This window comes from Trachinotus anak, unplaced genomic scaffold (assembly GCF_046630095.1).
Source record: "Trachinotus anak isolate AG129_WGS33_773 ecotype Australia unplaced genomic scaffold, CSIRO_AGI_Tana_v1 ptg000021l, whole genome shotgun sequence".
Classification (NCBI taxonomy): domain Eukaryota; kingdom Metazoa; phylum Chordata; class Actinopteri; order Carangiformes; family Carangidae; genus Trachinotus; species Trachinotus anak.
Window position 1 is genome coordinate 1,030,001 of NW_027273872.1, and position 20,000 is coordinate 1,050,000.

At 41.8% G+C, this 20,000-nt stretch overlaps 2 protein-coding genes across 8 annotated transcripts in view; one reads left to right on the forward strand and one right to left on the reverse strand.

Moving 5' to 3' along the window:
* Window positions 1-10,246, forward strand: part of slc24a6a (solute carrier family 24 member 6a) — a 16,453-nt gene extending 6,207 nt beyond the window's left edge. The window contains exons 5-17 of one of the 3 annotated variants that reach the window (XR_011684447.1): window positions 1,312-1,396; window positions 2,332-2,435; window positions 2,652-2,726; window positions 2,925-2,950; window positions 3,072-3,125; window positions 3,247-3,401; window positions 3,698-3,867; window positions 5,295-5,559; window positions 6,853-7,019; window positions 7,101-7,215; window positions 8,128-8,328; window positions 9,127-9,192; window positions 9,403-9,468. Coding sequence is in view for 2 of the 3 variants with exons in the window: in XM_071457404.1 (XP_071313505.1) it covers window positions 1,312-1,396; window positions 2,332-2,435; window positions 2,652-2,726; window positions 2,925-2,950; window positions 3,072-3,125; window positions 3,247-3,401; window positions 3,698-3,867; window positions 5,295-5,559; window positions 6,853-7,019; window positions 7,101-7,215; window positions 8,128-8,240; window positions 9,127-9,192; window positions 9,403-9,513 (1,506 nt within the window). In the remaining variant the exon portion in view is untranslated. Of the gene's footprint in view, window positions 1-1,311; window positions 1,397-2,331; window positions 2,436-2,651; window positions 2,727-2,924; window positions 2,951-3,071; window positions 3,126-3,246; window positions 3,402-3,697; window positions 3,868-5,294; window positions 5,560-6,852; window positions 7,020-7,100; window positions 7,216-8,127; window positions 8,329-9,126; window positions 9,193-9,402 lie in introns of all 3 variants that reach the window. The other 2 variants (XM_071457404.1, XM_071457405.1) reach the window with 2 other exon arrangements.
* A 532-nt stretch (window positions 10,247-10,778) lies between these two features.
* Window positions 10,779-20,000, reverse strand: part of LOC139605703 (zinc finger protein ubi-d4-like) — a 10,194-nt gene continuing 972 nt past the window's right edge. For 2 of the 5 annotated variants that reach the window (XM_071457409.1, XM_071457407.1), the window contains exons 2-11: window positions 19,165-19,325; window positions 18,725-18,832; window positions 18,274-18,467; window positions 17,532-17,624; window positions 17,052-17,136; window positions 16,400-16,534; window positions 15,621-15,752; window positions 15,297-15,409; window positions 14,285-14,366; window positions 10,779-13,358 (exon numbers count right to left, since the gene is read on the reverse strand). In XM_071457409.1, the coding sequence (XP_071313510.1) occupies window positions 13,273-13,358; window positions 14,285-14,366; window positions 15,297-15,409; window positions 15,621-15,752; window positions 16,400-16,534; window positions 17,052-17,136; window positions 17,532-17,624; window positions 18,274-18,467; window positions 18,725-18,832; window positions 19,165-19,325 (1,189 nt within the window). In that variant the 3' untranslated portion in view covers window positions 10,779-13,272. Of the gene's footprint in view, window positions 13,359-14,284; window positions 14,367-15,296; window positions 15,410-15,620; window positions 15,753-16,399; window positions 16,535-17,051; window positions 17,137-17,531; window positions 17,625-18,273; window positions 18,471-18,724; window positions 18,833-19,164; window positions 19,326-20,000 lie in introns of all 5 variants that reach the window. The other 3 variants (XM_071457408.1, XM_071457406.1, XM_071457411.1) reach the window with 2 other exon arrangements.

Here is a 20,000-nt window from a genome sequence, read left to right on the forward strand (position 1 = left end):
AGGTCTCCGAACTGGACTCTCTCCTCTCCCTGGATGCACCTTGATATTCTGCCCATGAAAATCACAGACAGAATTAGTGAAGGACAACCTTGGCTGATGCAAATACCCACTAACTTAACTGCTGGACTTCCCACCAACAATATGGACACAACTCTCACTACTGTTATATAAGGACTGGATGGCTCATAATAAAGGTCCTGGCACCCCATAAATCCATAGTGTGTCCCACAAGGCACCCCAGGGGACATTGCTGGTAATCCCTCTGCAGAGCCCCCCAGTTACCCTGCAGAGGGGCAGCTGTGGTTCAGGAGGTAGTGAGTTGTCCACTAACTGGAGGCTGAGCAGTATGATACCCTGATAACCTGAAGCACAATCTCTGGTCTCCCTTTTTAAATATTGAAACCACCGGCCCAGTCTGCCAGTCATCAGATATGGTCCCTGACCTCCACGTGCCACTGAAAAGCTGTGTCAGTCAAGGCAGCACAACAATATCCAATATATGACCATTGAAATCCCCCAAGAGGACTATAGAGTCCCCAGTGGTGCCGTTTCCAGGACCCCACCCACAGGCCCTGGCAGGGGAAGGGACGAAGGCCAGATACCCTCAATTACTAAGTGCAAACAGCAGTCAGAGTCTTCCCCTCAGCAAACTCTCTCATTCTGTGAGGAGAAGTCCAACACAGCAGTGCTCAGCCATGAGTATCTCCAGAGGATAGAGTCCAGCCACTCTCCAGGGGTTTAGTGGCAGAGCCATCACTGTGTGGAGGTGAGCCCAGCTGGATCTAGTTGGTAAAGCTTCATCTCCCACACCAGGACCAGTCTCAGGATCAGCACGCCCAGGTCCCGGCAGTTGCCTGAACCGGCTTATATAGCACCCAGCCGATCCCTGTCCTCGCAGGTGGTGGGCCCCCAGGGTGCCTGACGGCCTCATGGGTCAAAGCCCAGCCACCAGATGACTCACCTGGGGAGTTCCTCTACCAGATCTGGCTCCTGGAGCAGGCCACAGTTTCCTTGGCCGGGGCAAGGTGAAAACATCTCTGACAAAAAATGTCCGTCAGGGTTTAATGAATCCATCCAACTGCTGGGCACTGAACTTCTACCATCACCCAAAAGACATAAACTGTGCATTTGTTTGGTATTATTTTTAATTGTGGATTTACAGTGTGTGGTATTGACTCACATTAAACTACAGTTCCCATGTTTATCTTGATCTATCTATCTATCTTATCATGTGATACTTGAAGAAATATGAAAAATGTAGAATATCACCAGCCTTATTCTTTAATCTGTTTAAACTCCTCTGTCCTCTAGAACCTTCAGCTCAGTCAGGATGTTGCTGGAGCAACCTTTATGGCAGCTGGGAGCTCCGCCCCTGAGCTCTTCACCTCTTTGATTGGTCAGTAATTCTTGTCTCGTCAATCACTCACTCTGATATGTCAGCCCAATGATTGCTCCATCAGAACTCTAATTACTTGCAATCATATGCATCTTCACCTGATGAGGACTAAAAAAAGTCAAGTGTACAGAGGCAGAAGCACTGATTGGCCCATTTCAAGCATCAGACATGAACAAAGACACCGAGGAGAGCAGGGTTCATTTTGCTTCATGGTTTGTCAGCTCATAGATAAATTACTTTGTGGCCCAGACTCTACTGTCATTTTTTCATCTCAGTTTTTTTAAAGAGCCATTAGAGTTTCTGTAAATGTGGACTTAGATGGAAAATGGGTTAGGGGTTGATTTTGAGTTGATAAGAACAAAGAATCAATAAGATAACAGATGCTATCTTGAATTCTTTAAAGCCTTCTAAAGAAGTTCACAGCATGTTGTTGATAGTATTTCAAAATTGGCCCAGAAATAAAACAGAGGAAAAAAATCTTCACACGTTTGATCTGATAAAACTAAACAATACTTGGGATTTATTCCAGCTACATTAAAAAAGCTTCGATCTGACTAGGAGGACACACCTCTAGTGCCCTTTGACGAAGGATATAATGTGCTGTATATTAAAATGGTGACGGAAACTGCTGGAAACAAACGTCTTACTGTGATTTATAAGAATTAAAACTGTGTCTCTAAATCTGTGTGGCTTAAGGATTTTTCCTCATATATTGCCACTAAAAATTCTATTTTATTCAACTTTCAGCAGGATAAAACATGTCCACCCAGCCCCTGTGGTTATGAACCAAGAATGCAATATTTCTGTTCAGAGTAGCGAGATATAACGTCTAACTTTGTTCACTTAGTTTGTACAGGAGAGAGATACAATCCATCATTTATTGAATACTGTCACATTTGTATGATTTATGGCTCCTTACTCTTCTGTGTTTATAGGGGTGTTTATCACGAAGGGAGATGTGGGCGTGGGAACTATTGTGGGATCAGCTGTTTTTAACATCCTGGTCATCATTGGCATCTGTGGCATCTTCTCCAGACAGGTACATACACCGAGTTCAAACCAGGAAGTAAAGGAGATCTAACCTCACCTTTAACAAATCACTTATCAATGCAGATCGATTTTTGTGAAGATATTTTTTTCTGACAACCATAAACAGTCAAACATTTTGGGCCACAGAGTCATCAGAGGATTTAATGTGACACAATGTGCTTGATCAAACTAATATAAATGAACCATTTGTGTTCATTTCCTGCAGCCCATCTCCCTGAGCTGGTGGCCTCTCTTTCGTGATGCTGTTTTCTACATCTTGTCCATACTGGTGCTTATCCTGGTGAGAAACTAGAACTGCATTCACACTGTGCTCTTTTCACATAGATAGATAGATGGATGGATGGATGGATGGATGGATGGATGGATGGATAGATAGATAGATAGATCACCTCAAACTTACTGACATTTAATATACATACAACATATAAAAACTGACTTTTTTAGGTGTAATTAAAGCATATTTTTATTTTATTCTCAGGTCATCTATGACGAAAAAGTCCTGTGGTAAGCCTGTAATGAAACTTTATGATTCAGTGGCCTCTGCTTCGGGAGTATCAGACCAGATCAGATAACAGACTGTCACTGAGATGAATGTGGTGTTTATGAATCTGTGTTGGTGTCTCAGGTGGGAGACCATCATCCTGATCTCTATGTATGGAATCTACATAATCATCATGAAGTGAGTCTGTTCCTCTTCCTCTCACAGGGACAACCTGTTTCACCCACCACACACTCCACACCCACTAAAGCCACAGTGTGTGTGCGTGTGTGTGTGTGTGTGTGTGTGGACCTCGGTATAGGTTCAACAGGTCTCTGTGCAGCCTGGTAGAGAGACACTGCAGCAGGGCAGGTCAGCCGTGTCTGAGCAGTCTGCGACGGACGGCCGCTGTGGGAAACGCTGGAGACTGTGACAACGACTTGGTGCCGCTGAAGCCAGGTGCTGGAGCTCGTGTTTGTACGTGCGCATGTGAACACTGAAAACATCAGAAGTTCCCTCAGCCTCTGAGCTGCGTTCAACAGACCCAGTGACACAGTTTAGACTGTCAGTCAAACCCATTTCTGTTCCTCTGTGGATTCCCAACAGGCTGATATAGAACTAGATCACTTTGATGGACAAGTTTTTTCACTCTCTGTTCTCTGCGTCTTCCTCTTTCTCAGTCAAACTTCTTCTCTTGCGTCTTATTAAAGCATCCTCTCCTTTCTTTTATGTCTTCTATGTCTCAATAATATTCGTCGCTTCTCCCCTCCCAGACTCAAGTGTGGTGGCTGGTCAGGACTCAGGGGTGGTGATGGTGGATGAGCTGCTGCACCTGCACCCCCACCAGCTCTCCTTCTCAGAGGCAAGCCTCCGCCTTCTCATCACCCCGCATTTCCCCCCCTTCACCCGCCTGCGCATGGCAGGACGCATGGTCATCAACGAGGTACACTGCACGTGCTCGCACCCTCACATCACGCCAAGTCCCCCGGTTTTTTCGGCTGGGTGTGGTGGGTATTTAAATATGCATGTGCAGCATTTTAACATCAATCTGTCACTGTCAAATTAATAACTGACATCTGGGTAAAAAAAAATCTTTTCCTTGTCATTTCTATGAAGAATGGGCTGAGAAACATTTGTTACTGGTCAAATATTGATCCTGCTTCTTTCACTTTACTTTGAACGTGAACCAGTTTCATTCAAATCTTCATTAAAATTCCCATAAACAAATGAGACCATGGTGGAGACCAGTGGTGTCACATCAGGGGTATTCTTAGCATATTCTTGAAATATTGTATAATTTAAACTAAGTTTCCCTTCAGCCCGTTTGAGGATGTTCTTTCTTCTTTTCCTCTACAGAACTGTAGAGATGATTTTAGTTCCTCTATCTTGTGCAATGGATGAGAAATTCTGTAGTTTTATCTCCATTTGTTCTGGAAGTTTGTTGTGTCATCCTACCTGCTCTTTAGAGCAGATTTCTCAATAAATCAAACCTGATGTAAAAACCAGTTCAGAGGCTGTAAAATATGCTGTTGAGCTTGGTGGTGTCATTTGTTTATGTTAGTTAAACTTACAGTCACCATATTAATAAGCAACATTTGCTCTCATAGCACAGTTTAGTACAGTGGGGGGGTAAACAGTGGGGACGCACCGGTCTGATACACCCAGTCATCCCTGATTCTAACCCACATTAAGCAGATGAGACAGTTTCATGTAGTGTTTGTGCTTTTACTTACATTAATTCAGTCACAGCTCAGGATTCACACCAATCCCTGGCCTTCTGCCACGACATGAACAAGCTTCCAGTGAGTGTCCCATAGTGAAGGTTACAGATTTTAATTTGGAAGAATGAGAACTGGTTTAGGATCAGTACTCAGCATCCTGGGTTGAGATCATGGTCCATCCACAGTAAACAGACTGAAAGCTGGGGAGATGTGTACTGGCATATTAAACACCCTCCTGCTGGCTGTCATAGGATGGACACCAAGTAATAAACCCACAACGAAACAAACACAGACACACACAGGCTGCTGCCTGATGCATGATATTATCCCAGACACAAAAGCAGAAAAGAACTCAATCTCCAAATCTGCTCCCTCTGTCCCTCAGCTCTGCTGCATGTGTGCTTGTCAATTCCAGTCCCAAATTAAAGCACCACTGCCAGTGCTGCCCCTGCTCTGTGCCGTGCCCCTTGATCAATGCTTGCAGATCCCCCTCAGTGAGTGTGAGGACGTGCCTGGCTGCGTAATCACTGCTCCTTCCAGTTGTCATGTTGTTGTCCATCAGCCTGCTGCAGTGTTTCTCACCTCATTTCTTTCTTTTCTCATTTTTCTCTTTTCTCCGACTTCACCCCGCTCCCCTCCCCACCCACAGAGGCAGAGGCTGATCCGGGCTCGGGTTGGCCCGGAGGAGGGGGGGGCCTCAGGGGAGGAGGGTTTGGTTGCTAGCGGGTCATGGGGGAGGGAGAACGGGACGATGGGCGAGGGAGACAGGCAGATGCAGGAGGGAGAGAGGGAGATGGGTAAAGAGATGGGGGGGGAGACAGGTGGGGGAGCACAGCCTAAAGAAGAAGAGGAGGAGGAGGAGGAGCAGGAGGAAGAAGAGGAGAACGCTCCGTTCAAACCCTTCATCCTGCCAAGTGAGTGGATAACGAACACAGACACTTTCACATCATCACTAATCAGCTCTAACGAGAGAAATCATTTTATTAGTTGAATTAAATCTGTGAGGCAACAGAAGTGATGTTTGCTCGACTGAATCTCACTTCAATCAATATTTTCATTGCTTCATTTCTCAAAAACAACAAGCAACCAAACAGCTCCACCACAAACCTGATCAGACCGATCAGACAACTGTGAGTCAGCTGCATGAAGCCACGCCCTCTGAAGGGTCCATCACGCCATCAGAACCGTTTGTCAGGTCATCAGACCCCCACCCACGCCTTTCTGATGTCGTATAAGAGGGGGGGGTCTGTGTCCGACCGTTATCTGCAGCTTATCTGATATTCACAACCACGTCAGGCCATGATTGGCCACCTGTTTACACGGCTATTTCATCACAATAATGCGTAACGCGATGAATGTCTAAAAATATTCACCTTTGTCCCTGATCGAGTGAAGTCAGACCTGTTTACCTGCTACATAAAACTCATTTAACATTTACAAGGTCAGACTGTTGTCATTCAGTAGCTCCAGCAACCATGAAACAAACGCAACTAAACTACAAATTAAAAATTATTTTGCACATTCCTGTTTCCACTGCCTCTGAAGAACCGTGAAGGTCACAGACAGATGCTGAGGTGATGTCCTGAATGACTCTGTGACAGGGACGGGTCTAGCACCTGGAGTTCAATTTAGTCCCTGATTCTTCTAGAAGTAAGTTTTCTCCTATGGAAACATGTCTGTTGGAGGAATATGTTGCTTCATTTCAGTCGGGGGGTGGGAACACAAAGACACTGATTGGGAGAGAATCAGGAAAATGGTTATCAGCAGGAACAAAAGTTACTTTCACAAGAAAAATGTCTTGTAAATAAAGATGTTTTCACAAACAAGCTGCTGCCGCACTCATGTATCAAATATCTAAATGAAGCTAAAACGTCTCTCAGGTTGTAACTGGCTTTTTGAACCTGTGGAAACAAGCTGTTTTTTATCAGCTGAAACTCAGACTAACGTGTCTCCTAGAAACTCGTCTCTGTTTTTGTTCAACAGGCAAATCAAGTCCAGGAAAGAACTTTGGAAGATTTGGCTCCTGCTTCAACCGATGCTAATGTTTTTCAGAATAATAGATGGATTCTCAGTTAATGGAGCTAATTAAAGTCTCAGACACATCCAGGCTGTGCCATGTGAATTATTGATGAGTTTAGATGAATCTGTAATGATCCCTGTGGGGAATCGTGTGTGTGCGTTTGTGTGTCTTTTCATCGCATTCTCAGATGGCTGGTGTGTGCGTCTGAAGTGGCTGCTGTCCTGGCCCATCAGCATCCTGCTTCACTGCACCATCCCCGACTGTAACCTGCCGCGCTGGGAGCGATGGTACCTGCTCACCTTCCTGTCCTCCACGCTCTGGATCGCCCTGTTCTCCTACCTCATGGTCTGGATGGTAGGAAACGCACACATACACACACACACACACACACACACACACACACACACACACAAACAACCTCTTCTCTTCTGTCAGGTGACCATAATCAGCTACACACTTGGAATCCCAGAAGTCATCATGGGCATCACTTTTCTAGCAGCCGGCACCAGCGTCCCGGACTGTATGGCCAGTCTCATCGTGGCCCGACAAGGTGTGTGTGTTTTACCTGTCTCAACACACATTCACACTCTTGATCAAAACGATTAACTCACTTTGTTTGTTTGCTACAAATCTCAATCAGAACATTGACGACTTTCAGGAAGGAATTTCAGGAAAGTAAAAAAGGTTAATTTCAAGGAAATTAGTCTTATTTTTTGTCTAAAAAGAAAAATGATCTTATCACACATGTTTTGCATTTGCAATATATAATCTCATTTTTAGGAAATACATCTAATTTTGTTTTAATAAGATATCCCAGCTAATATTGAGCTAATTTGAACCAGTAATAAGCTATAACAAGGATTGTGTTCCTTATTTTAAGAGTAAGAACACTTGTACAACTTCTGAACTTTAGAATCCTATGAAGCAACAACAAGGTTGTTGATCTGTTTGCTTGAATTTAAGTTTTTCTGTCTTGTTTAAAGGCCCTTTAAAGTGTTTCAGTGGCTTAAGGTTTCTATGAGGCTGTTTGCAGTGTAGAATTCTTCATGATCTCAGATACACTTGTTCAATAAAAGTCTCCAGACTCTGGAAGAAGCTGCTGAGTGAAACATGAGCTAAGATTTGAAATACTTTTATACGACCTTTATTTCATTAATGTGTATGTTGAAGTATGTTGTCTCCCATAATTATACTATGAATCTCACAGATTAACACAAAAGGAAAAAAACAGTAAAGTTTATTATTTTTATATTTATTATAAGTATTTACAGGGCAGAATGACAGGACGGACTGAATCAGTCATGTAACATCATGATCGTTGCACATTTGTAGCTCTGTGTGAAATGAGTGAACACATGTAAAAACTCAAGCTCTCGGACTGGACATCTAATATCATTTGAATGTTTACATGTTTTCACATGAATTCCACTTTGTGTTTGTGTGTATGTGAAAATTGTCGCAGGGATGGGTGACATGGCTGTGTCCAACTCCATTGGCAGTAACATCTTTGATGTGCTGCTGGGCCTGGGCTTCCCATGGGCACTGAGGACTCTCATAGTCAGCTATGGATCAGTGGTAACACCACCTGTTCTCTCTACCTCACATCCAAACAGCTGACTTGATCCATGATCCTAAAAGCAGTGGTATCCTGCACGTGTTCAGGGTTAGGAACTTTGCACTTTTAAGACGACAACGTGAACTGTGTTGATGAGGCTCCCAGAGGCCGAGTGGTTAACATGCAAACCGTATACTGGAGCTGAGATTGTTTGATCAACTGCTGTTTCTTCATTCTCTACCTTTATAGAGTTGACCGTTTTTGAATCCAAACAATAATTACTGCAATGTTCTTGCTTTCATTCCTGCAGGGGACCAGGAGTCTCTTGACTGTCACAAATATTCCATAATAATGTCCCACAACTTTACTGTGTGGTTTTCTCTCACCGCTCTCATGGTGTGGCTTTTAGCTGCTCAGTACCAAAGGCAGACGGACACAGTTAGCGACAAGCTGGTGAACATGTGAAGCATTTAGTAGATAAAGAGCCAAATATTCACTCAGGAGCTGGTAGAGACCAAACACTGAGCTAAAAGATGGAGAATACTGGACTTCAAATAAGTCATAATGTTGCTCTGTAACTGCTGCTGTTTGCTACGTGTTCATTTCATCTTAAAACGTGGTGACGTGTTCACGACGTGGTTTTGCTTCAAAAGGGAAAAATATCAGTTATTGGAGTTTTAAGAATGTTTCTGTGAAACAAACTTAAATCTGAATATTGTTGAGCATGTTAGAAGAAACATGGACACGTCTTTCTGTGTTAGAAGAATACATGAATGTAGTCAGTGGCCAGAATAAAGTAAATTACTGCATTTAACAGAACAACACCTGCAATAAAGTGTATGAACAGTGTAAGTCATGGAACTGATCACTAAAGTGAAGATGATGATGCTTTGTTTATGTTTTTAGGTGACAATCAACAGCAAAGGCCTGGTGTACTCAGTGATTCTGCTGCTGGCCTCAGTCACACTTACTGTGAGTGGATCTCTGTTCACCAATAGATCTGTTGTTAAAATCTAATTAATCTGATTATTTCTTAGATTGTGGCTTGAGTTCACAAAGTTAAACCAACATCAGCTGCCTGTTTTTAACCACCCAGCAAACCCAGATTCTGTTTTCAGACCCAGAGAAATATTTTTTTCCTGTTTGAGGTTGTAGGTGATGTTTGGGTCTGTCCCTCCTCAGGTCCTGTGTGTCCATCTGAACCGCTGGAGGTTGGACCGCAGACTGGGACTCTGTCTCCTGCTGCTCTACGCCATCTTCCTCCTCTGCTCCGTTGGCTTTGAGAGACTGTAAAGGACACACACACATACACACACACACACACACACACACACACACACACACACACACACACACACACCAACCCTTGCAGTCACACAACTTGTTTTCCACCTTCACTGCCGCCATTATTAATCATACCTATAGACAGATGAATTTTAATTTCATGTCACGGGGGCTGTACATGTTGAGCAGTGTTAACACGACACCGACTGCCTGAAGCAACATTGTTTACCTTTGATAAACGAGTATTTTACATAGTTTTGTACCAAGCACTTCCAGCCCAGATTTTATGATATCAAACCCAACTGGTAATGCACTGTCTCACAACACATTTATAAAGTGTTCAATTTGTATTCTGAAACCAAGCGTATTGTATAAGGAACCCCAGAGCGTTAGTTTACCTGTTATTCTCTATGACTGCCACGAGTAACCTCACTGACCAGATTATACATATACATTTATATTGTTGCTTCTCAGTCTGTGCAGTTACTTTATGTGAAGTTTTCATTGCGCCTTTGTGTTGTAGCTGTAAATCGCATGGCTGATCATCACGCTCCAAATAACTGCACTAAGCCACTGTTGTCTTGGCCTTGTTCACAAAATAGCCCCCACCGCCACCCTGCAGCCTGTTTTTGTGCTGGAACGAAGGCGATTGTATGCTACAAGGTGTTTTTGAATGTCTGTGTTTGGAGAAAGTCTTTGAGTGTATGTTTGTTGAGTGAAATAAAACACTTTGTTCTGTGAGGTTTCTTCTCTGCCACTGATAAATACTCATTCAAACCACTGCCATAAATTATTGAACCTAATTTTAATCTTACTTCCACTCAAAACTAACAAATGTGACAAGAATGGGAGCAAAGTCACAATCAAATCACAATAGTCTAAATTTCCACATTTCAACGAGATGCAAAACTTGTCTTTTATTAAATCATCAAAATAAAAATATGCAGAATTTAAAAAACATCACAACTTAAACTTCTCCACATGCCACACACTATTTCACTTTAATAAAGATAATGTTACACAAGTGGCATGGCTCCTCTAAGAATAGCTCTGTGTGTAGGTGTGAGTGTTCAGAGACGCTCTATACAGGTGTTGAGCAGAGTGAGGAGCAGCGGTAAGAAGCAGGGGTTCGGGACAAGCAGCACATAGGTCTCCCCGTAGCAGGAAATGTTCAACAATAACTAGATGCATGCTATTCTTTCCAAATCAACCCCACGCCCCCAAGAGAAAAGAGGGAGCTCCTCCAAATGCCATGGTGTAGTTCACACACTGGCTAAAGTTAACATTTGTGTTTAATATTGTACAAAAATAAACATTCGAGGAGAACAGTGCAGTAGCAGAACACAAACAAGACAAATACGTTTGAGCAGATCCTGAGAGCTCCAGCAGATATTTGGATGAGACCGATTTACTTTTGTCAGCGTCACTGAAGCGGAGAAGCCGCTGACCTGCATCACTTCAGCACCAGAGACAGCTCCTCAGCTGTTCGCTGGCTGTTTGAAGGGAACTGTCCATGTCCTGAAATCAGGACACAGTCACTGAGTGAAGGGATGATCAGCTGGAACCAGGGAGCAGAAACAGACGTTTCTGTTAAAGCTCTGAGTCTTTTGTGGCCCTGAAATATCAGCAGATCTTCTGCATCGTGTCCCAAATCCACACTATGTAACATCTACTTGTTTCTGCTGTAAACACAACGATCAACCTACTTTACCCTTTTGTATGAACAGGAAACTGATCCATGTGCATTAACATATATCAATCCAAATGACTTTCAATCGACATCTATAAATTAAACTTCAGAAATCAAAATGTTTTTCAAAAGACTTAATGATTTTTGTTTGTATTCCAAACTCCTTCATTACTTGTGTGTGATTTTGTCACTTTACCAGGATAAAAACACCACATAATCAAAGCTTGTATTAAATGATTATGAAGTATGGAATTGGTGTTTTATGGGTCAACAACAAAGACTAAAGGGACACAAGTGAAGTCCCCACTCCACAAGCAACACAGTATTTAAAGCAGGACATCATAACCATGCACAGCAGATCAAAATATATATAATCAACACATATTACATGTTCTTTTCATGTCTTTAAATATGCTATTAAACAGTGGACACTTAATTCAAAGTGATTTTTATTTCAGTCAGGCTAAATTGGCTTCAATACCAAAGAAATGTAAAAATAAAAATAGTACAACAAAGTACGTCATTTTACAAATACTCATAATGGAGGTTTGACATATCAGAATAATCAAATAAATTCAAACATGTCACAGTCATTAACAAAAATAGAAAAGTCAATACAGTACATAGAATGCATTAGGAGCTATATACTTTAAGTGTTTGCTATACGATAGACTTTACAAAATTCTACTAGAAAAAACTCCCAATACCAATGGATTATCAGGTAATATAAAATGTAAAAAAAAATTACAAACAATACGACAAAAAAAACCAAAAAACAAAACTCTTGTGATGTGAGTGTGTGTGCATTCATACAGGTGCAGTCTGCATGCAAATCTGCCTCAGTGTGACAAATGATAAAAGCAGCTATGATCTGTCAATGGTTCTGTGTCATTGGTTTGACAGCAGCTGTTTACAATCACTTGAGAAGGACGATGCCACTGTCAAACAGTTTCTAAAAAGCTACCACAAAAACGTCTTTGACAAAAGGATGCACCCTTATGGTTACTAGTTTGGACTTAGAGCAGGCTAAAATATGGAGCTGCTGTCAGTTTCCCCAATAACAACAGTATCATCTGACACAGGTTTTTCAAAGTAAGAGAATGTTAGGTCTGCCTGGTGGACAAATACTACTAAACATGACATTATACTAGAAGTGTTTATCTCATGAGCCCAACCTACAGTACATGCTCAGTTGTATAGTGTTTGATTAAAGTAACTAATCTATCCAGTAACAAAATCAGTGATGAAAAGTTACTTTTGGTGCAACCCTAAAGTAGCAAGGCCAAAGATTTTGTGCTAACAGCTTAACGAGTCAAAGCCATAGTCTTTGTCCCACTGATTTAAAATGAAACATGATGCTTTGAGTGATTATGAAAAGCTCTGTGTGTCACTGTCGTGTATTTCATATGAAGATGGACCTTGGCACTGACCGGCTTCCCTCAGGGAAACTCTTCAAAAGATAATCGATGCAATGGATCAGACAAAAGTACACAGACAAATGCCACTACAAAAGTCCACTAGAACAATAACAATAATAATAATAATAATAATGATAATAATAATTATAATAATATTCTTAGACCATATACATGGTGAAGTTTTCTTTTTCCCACATTCAGGGAGTAAAAATAGATAATTTGGCAGAAAAAAAAGACTGTTGACAGTCCACACTGTGTCTTTGAGTGTGACGGGTGCAGATAATTAGCGTGTGATGCTAATCCGTTTGCTCCTGGGAGCTGCCATGGAGACAGCAGTTACTATGGTTACTGCATGCTCTCTGTATCTAGTGTGTGTGTGTGTGTGTAACAGTGTAATACATATGTGTTTGCTGGCAAGCCTCAGGGACTTTGCAGGCAGGTTGGTAGTGACGGTTTGATCCCCATGTGGACTGATGTGAGGTCTGTGTTGGTTGGAGTCCCCCCACTGTCGCTGTAGATATGAAGACTTCTAAAACTGATCTGCGATCTGGCTCAGCTACATCCGGACAGAGCCTGGAGCTCCGAACTGAGAGGAGGTCTGACGTTTTCAATCGGGGTTGGGGTCCCGGTGCTGAGGGGGTGTGACTGGCTAATGTGATGTCACTCAGGGGCGGAGCTCTGGTTCTGCTGGTATATGGAGGCTTTGTCCTTCAGCAGAGCCAAGCACAGGTGGCAGCTCCAGCTCCCTGGTAACATACAAGCACAAAGAGACAGGAATCAAGAACCACAGGTGTAGAAGTACATCAAGCATCACTGTGATCCATTCAGAGAAGAGTAAGTTTGTCTGTAAACATCACAGCAAAAAATACAGTGACTAATTTAGGGAATATAACTGGTCTGTCCAACCGTTAAAATCTCCAAAAACCTTCACGTTTCTTCTTAATTTTTACCTTTAAAGCAAGTGGCAACCTCCAAGGCTGAAAAATGAAGCCATCACAGAAGTTCCAAAAACAGTTTTTCTCAGTTCCTCTAATGACCACCAGAGTCTGGCTCCAGCAGTGAGTCAGTCCCCATAGACTCCCATGTTCAAATGTCCAACTTTACAGCAGAAATAAACATGTTTACAGCCTGGTACAGAAACTGTTCTGGTTTCTGTGGCTAATTTCCTGACAACTGTAGGGGTTAAATTTTCATAACTCACCCATTTAAATTCTATTAAGGCTTAAAGTTATGCATAATTGAGGGCGTGGCCACATAGAGTGTTGGGTGGGGCACGTCACAGTCCGGTACCCGTCTGCTCGACATCACCTCAGCTAATTCGAGTCACTAAATGTGACGTGTTTGTGATGTTGGTTAATTGGTTGGTTTGTGGTGTGGTTAGTTAATTTTTACTTTTCTTTCCCTATTACTATGAATATTACATGTGTTACATGTATTAATGTTTAACTATAAATGTTAACAACTTGGCTTGGAATACCCTCCTTAAAAGAAGAAATTATCATGTTTTCTCTATGTTGGTCATGTTTGGACTAGTATCAGATCACATCCCTGTTCATCCAGAGTCATATAAAATATGAACCATTTGTGTGAAATGGCTGAATGTGACATCACATGATGATAAATAAGAACATGCACGTTAACTTCTGCAGTAACGTGTTGATTGTCGGCTTACCCTCGGGGGGTTCAGTCATGGGAGGAGTTAAGCAGTACATGTGGTAGCCTCGGTCACAGTCATCACAGAACAGCAGCTGGTCCTACGAAAACACAACGTCAACATGTTCAGTCTACGGATTAGACAAGAGGAGAACAACTATCACCTGGAAACTGTGGCTGATAGGTGCAGTGCGAGTGACAGTTCATCATTTCAGTTTGTTCTAAAGTGTACACGTTTCATATTCACCTTCATTCAATTATATGTGAGTAGTCTGTTTCTTTTCTACATTCTGGCTGTAGTTTTATGAAGGTAGAGAGGAGGTGGTCCAACAGCCAGGGAAGAAGAAATCTTATAATGGGATATGTGATCTACGTGCAATATTTAGCACATCCTGTTAGACTGAGGCTCATGTTTTTGTGTTAATTGTTTTTGTTTATTTCTATTGTGCGTCATGTATATTGATTTTTGGTGTTGAAGATATTGTCATTTTCATGTCCTTGTCTATGATCTTTTTAAAGTGTTGGACCACATGACACATTTCCTCTAGAAACATTAAAGCTGACCTTAATCTTTCCCATCACTCACGTGTAACTAACTAACTTGACATGAAATACATCTTCAACACTCTGCTTGTTTGTCTGACAATGGGGCAGACCTCACACTCTTTGGTCTCACATTCATGAATTAATAAAAACAAAGTTGTTAGGTTGTATATTGGAACTCACACTACAAAACAAAAACCACACGTGAGCCCGTGTATCACCTGGTTTCATGAGCTGCTATAAAACAAATTCACTTATTTGTTGATCAGTAAATACACTACCAGATCTTTATCAAAGCGGAAAATGTGTACAACTAAACAAGTGAACAGGGAAAGAGAGAGATCCTTTTTAAAAACTGTGTTTTTTTCAGGTAAACTGGGCTAAAATGTGTTTTTTTGTTTATCTAAATTTCTATAGAAGCAGCCTGTCACCACCACGACATGTGTTTTTGGAAACGTATTTGCTGGTAGTACTGCGAAAGGGCTCACATCATTCTCCGAGGTGCCACAAACGTTGCAACACTTGCACTCAATACACTGCCAGCGGTAGGTCTTCACTGCCGCCATCATCACAGGTGTGAACTGCAGGCATGTCGGGTGGCCTGCAGGAAGGAGGGGACACAAGATTAACATCTGTAACAAGCATAAGTAGGCACAGCAGATCTGTCAAGCTTTGGATTTCTCCATATGTTAAAACAATGTGCATCGGGCTGCAGTGAGAGACATCAAAGACTCTCAACTTTCCAAAACTGAAATCACAACAGAAAACATCTAAGAACTGGATCAATAAAAGGAGACATGACAAGTTCATACCTGAGCGTCCACAGTCTGAGCAGGATACCAGCTCCTCTGATTGGCCAGTCTTCTGGTTTAAGGTGGAATCTCCCAGACAGAAGTCACAGTAATCGTTGGGCAGCGCCAGCCCATTTGGACCCTTCTTAGTAGCTGAGCAGGAGAGTGAGTGAAGAAACCATTCAGTGCACACTAGAACTGTCATTTTAAACTAGCCGGGAAAACCAGTTAAATATCCATCTGTCTTTTTCCAGATGAACATATCAGAACTGGAGAGTCATTGTGTGATTGGATAATACAGTTTACAAATCAAATATTTTAGATAAGTACAAGTACAAACCTGTTTATGTCACGTCTGCCAACAACACCCTCGTTTATCACTAACTGGCTGATGATGCACTGAATCATGATCCAAACTAATGAATGACTGACAACTGACAAAACACACTTGTTGAATGTATTTGCTAACACGGTGTCGCGTGCACAAAAGAAAACAACAGCAATGCGATGGATATGTTGGGGTAAAAAAATAAAAATAAAAATGAAAAAAAGATGGATGATATGCTGAAAAAATGCCAGGAATCCCAACTGTGCAAGCAGATGTCAGTCAGGAGCATGGACTCTAATCCCCAAGTTGGGATTCAAAATCAGTATGAAAATCAAAAAATGAAAAGAGCGGGGGGGAAAAAAGAATGAGAGAGAGATTTCCCTTGAGCAAACACATACATGCTACATGGCATGCAACCAAACCTCCCTCCCCTCTCTCTCCGGCTCTCTCTCAGCACTAGAGAGTGACTCACTCTTCTGTTCCTCAGGCTGGCGAGGAGTGGGTGGTGCCTCGATCTCCTCGCGGTCCTCGCCCTCCTCCTCCGCCAGGTGAGAGTGTGTATAGTGGTAGCTCAGGCCAGGACGGTTCTTGTAGCGCTTCCCACAGACTGACACACACACACACGGTCATACAAAAATGTTATAGTAAAGGCGGCTAATTCTAAGTACCGTCCAAAAAGGCCCAAGGTGGAACCACAAAACTGTGCCGTTCATCAGCCCAAAACCGGACTTTAATCATTTTAAAAAAACTTATTTTCACATATGTTCACACTTATTTCAAACTCATACAGCGGAGGTGAGCATTTGCACAGTGAGCTACAGCCAACAGGAAGTTACAGAGCACACACGGAGCAGCATCTCTGAAAAAACCAAAAAAACAACAAAAAAAAAAACCAAAAAAAAACCAAAAAAACAAAAATGCATCCAGTCGGGCAATTTTTTACATGTTGAAACTAGTTCTATACAGGGTCTTTCAGATCATACCATGCATGGCAGAAGGCTTGTTTTTGTCTTCCTGGGGTTAAAAGCAAAAGCCTCTCTTGATCACATGCATGACACACACACACACACACACACACACACACACACAAACACACAAACACACCAAAGAAAACTTCTACTCACTGTCGCAGGCGTAAGGTTTGTCTCTCTCCTCCAGCGCTGCAGCTGCAGCCTCTGTTTTCTTCTTGCCGTTCTTGTCACTGCGACCCTACAGAACATTCAACAGTTGACACAGACAGTTTTGACATTTGAACATTAGATAGGAAAGAAGAACAGAAAAGCTTCGATGAAGATGCTGATCAAATCCACAGGAACAGTTTAAGATCACTCACTACTAAGTATCGGAACAAAAAGGGAAATAAATTAATGTAGAAAAAAACACAGAATTAAACATGAGAGTAGCGATACAAGTAATGATCATTTTCATTATCTGCATTTTATTTTTTCGATGTATTGTTTGGTCTATAAAACATCAGAAAACAGAGAAAAATATCCCTCAAGGGGACATCATTAAATGTCTTGGTAACATAAAGCATGTCACTGTGGTATTTTCACCCCGACACACACACCATCCTCTGGGATTCCACAGGGAACAGCACACACCTTGGACTTGCTTTTGCCTCGTCTCTTGGGTGTCTCATCCTCAAAGTCTTCATCATCCAGGTCATCCAAGTAGTCGTCGTGGTCCAGGACTCTCTGCAGTGAAGGGGTCTGGATTAGGTCTCATTGTAGTGAATGTATAAACTCTTCCTTACTTTTGAGCCAGCATTTAGAGTTTACCCTGCCTCCATGACATCTATCAGATACGTCTTTACTACGTCTACAGGTTGAGAAAACAGATTTCAAGTCTCTGTGTATTTATGGCAGGAGGTACTGGAAGGTGTTGGTCTAACTGGTGAGTCCTGACCCTGTGTTCTTTATTTGGTTGTGTCATTTGGCTTAAATACAGCCATTTAAATTTCCTAAGGAGAGGAGAATAGATTTGGCGAAGACATCAGCCTTGCTGAGGGTTCCTCTGACCATGACTGACATCACAAAGGAGAAATCAGGGAAGCTGAAGATGAAGCCTGTCATTATGTTGCAGTGGAATAGACGGCAAGCTGAAATTAAAACACTGGGGAAAACTTCTGCAGTTTGCTATTCTGAACTCAACAAGCAGTCATTTTAAAAAGAAACATCTCAAACTTGCATCATGAAAGCAAACAATCATTAAACAACCTAAAGCAGTGTCCTGTACTCTAGTATCAATTCACTACACAAAACAGACCTGCATCATTAAACCAAATCCCTTTGGAAGGACTGATGACAGAAAACTGAAGTGTTAAAAGCCAGCTTTGAGCCTGACCTTGCGGATGCGCCCAGAGGAAGTGTGAGTGGCCGTCGACGTAGCAGGAGGTTCCACAGCAGCTGTGTCATCCTCAGGCCCGCGGAGATCCGACACGCCGCTCCTCCTGTCGAGGGGCTCCCCTTTCAGGAGGGCCTCCAGGCTGCTGCCATCCACCGCTCCCAAAGCATCACGCTTCAGACCAAGTTCCAAATCTGCTGCACACACCAAGCACAACAGTAATGCATGCACAGACATGACATGAACACAGAAAAAGACACACAAATATAACAAATTACATAACACAATAGAGGCTACTACTCGCAACAGTTATAATATAAACAGATACTTACAAAATATATTTACTAAAATTGATTTACTAAATTTTACTGGTTAGGTCGACCAGCGTGAATGAAACCCAGCCCTTTGACTGTTCTTGTGATGGGAAAAGTTAATCCACTAACTTTCGTACCTGCTTTGAGAGGAGGGAAAGCCAACCGGGGGTCCTCAGGGGGATGAGAACGTCGTTTCTTCCTCCAGCGACGGGCTGGGTAAGTGTACAGCTGCCCTGGAGCTACGCCTAATGTGACACAGAACAGGTGGAAAAACCAACAGGTGGAGTGAGTTTTAGTGTGAGCTGTGGCATCTATAACTCTGAAAATAATGGATCTTTCTGTGCTTTCTGTATAGACAGCATGCTACAAATAACAGTGGCATAATTATATCATTAATTAGACAATTGACAATATTGATCTATATTACAGTGTCAGAAGCATTAAAAAAATCTGACAGAACAAGAACTTCTATCACTAGTTTTGCAAAATGATGACACAGTTTGACTATATCATCATGATATAGCTAAACTGAAGGTCAATTTAATGATAATATTGAATTATCATTCTAATTATATACCTGCGCTCCGGTGTCTCTTCTCCATCCAGATGTAACAGTTGGACTGGGCTACACCAGTCTGAGAGTCCAGGAAAGGCATGAGGATGCTGCGCTCAGCACACAGACGAGCGTTGTAGCTATGACACTGCTCCATGGCATCTCTGTAATACTGCTCTCCCAGCCTGAAATAAGTAAGGCGGACAGTGACAGGTCAAATAACACAGATCAGGACAGACTGTTAATCATCATTATGAATTCACATGAAGGTACAAAGTATTTCTATTCAACCACACATTTATGTAATCCACTCTCTTGCCACACCTTTTACTCTTAACACGGTTTTTAAACAAAAATATTACTAAGGATGCATATAATGATTATTTTTATTATCAATGAATCTATTGGTTATTTTCTTGATTAATCCATTAGTTGCTTGGTCTATAATGTTTCAAAAATGTCAGTACCAGCTTCCCAAAGCTCAATGTGACTTCTTCAGATGTCATGTATTGTCTGATTAACAGTCCAAAACCCAAACAGACTGACACATTTAAATACTTAAAAAATAATTATCAAAATAATTGACTATTATTTTTGTTTTAATCAATAGCTCTAAATACCACGTGTACAATGTAGATATTAAGATCGTCCTCTTCATGTAGAAGACAATAAAAAAATCTTTTTTTTTTTTTTTTTTTAAATCCCTTCAATTTGTTTTTTACAGATCTGTGAAACATTTTACTGTCATAGTGATACTCCCCCTTTTACTTAAAAAATGTTTTCCCCAAAAAAATATTTTCACACCAATTTCTTCTTATCTGCCAACATATCTGCAATAATCTAATATCAGCCTGGTCAAT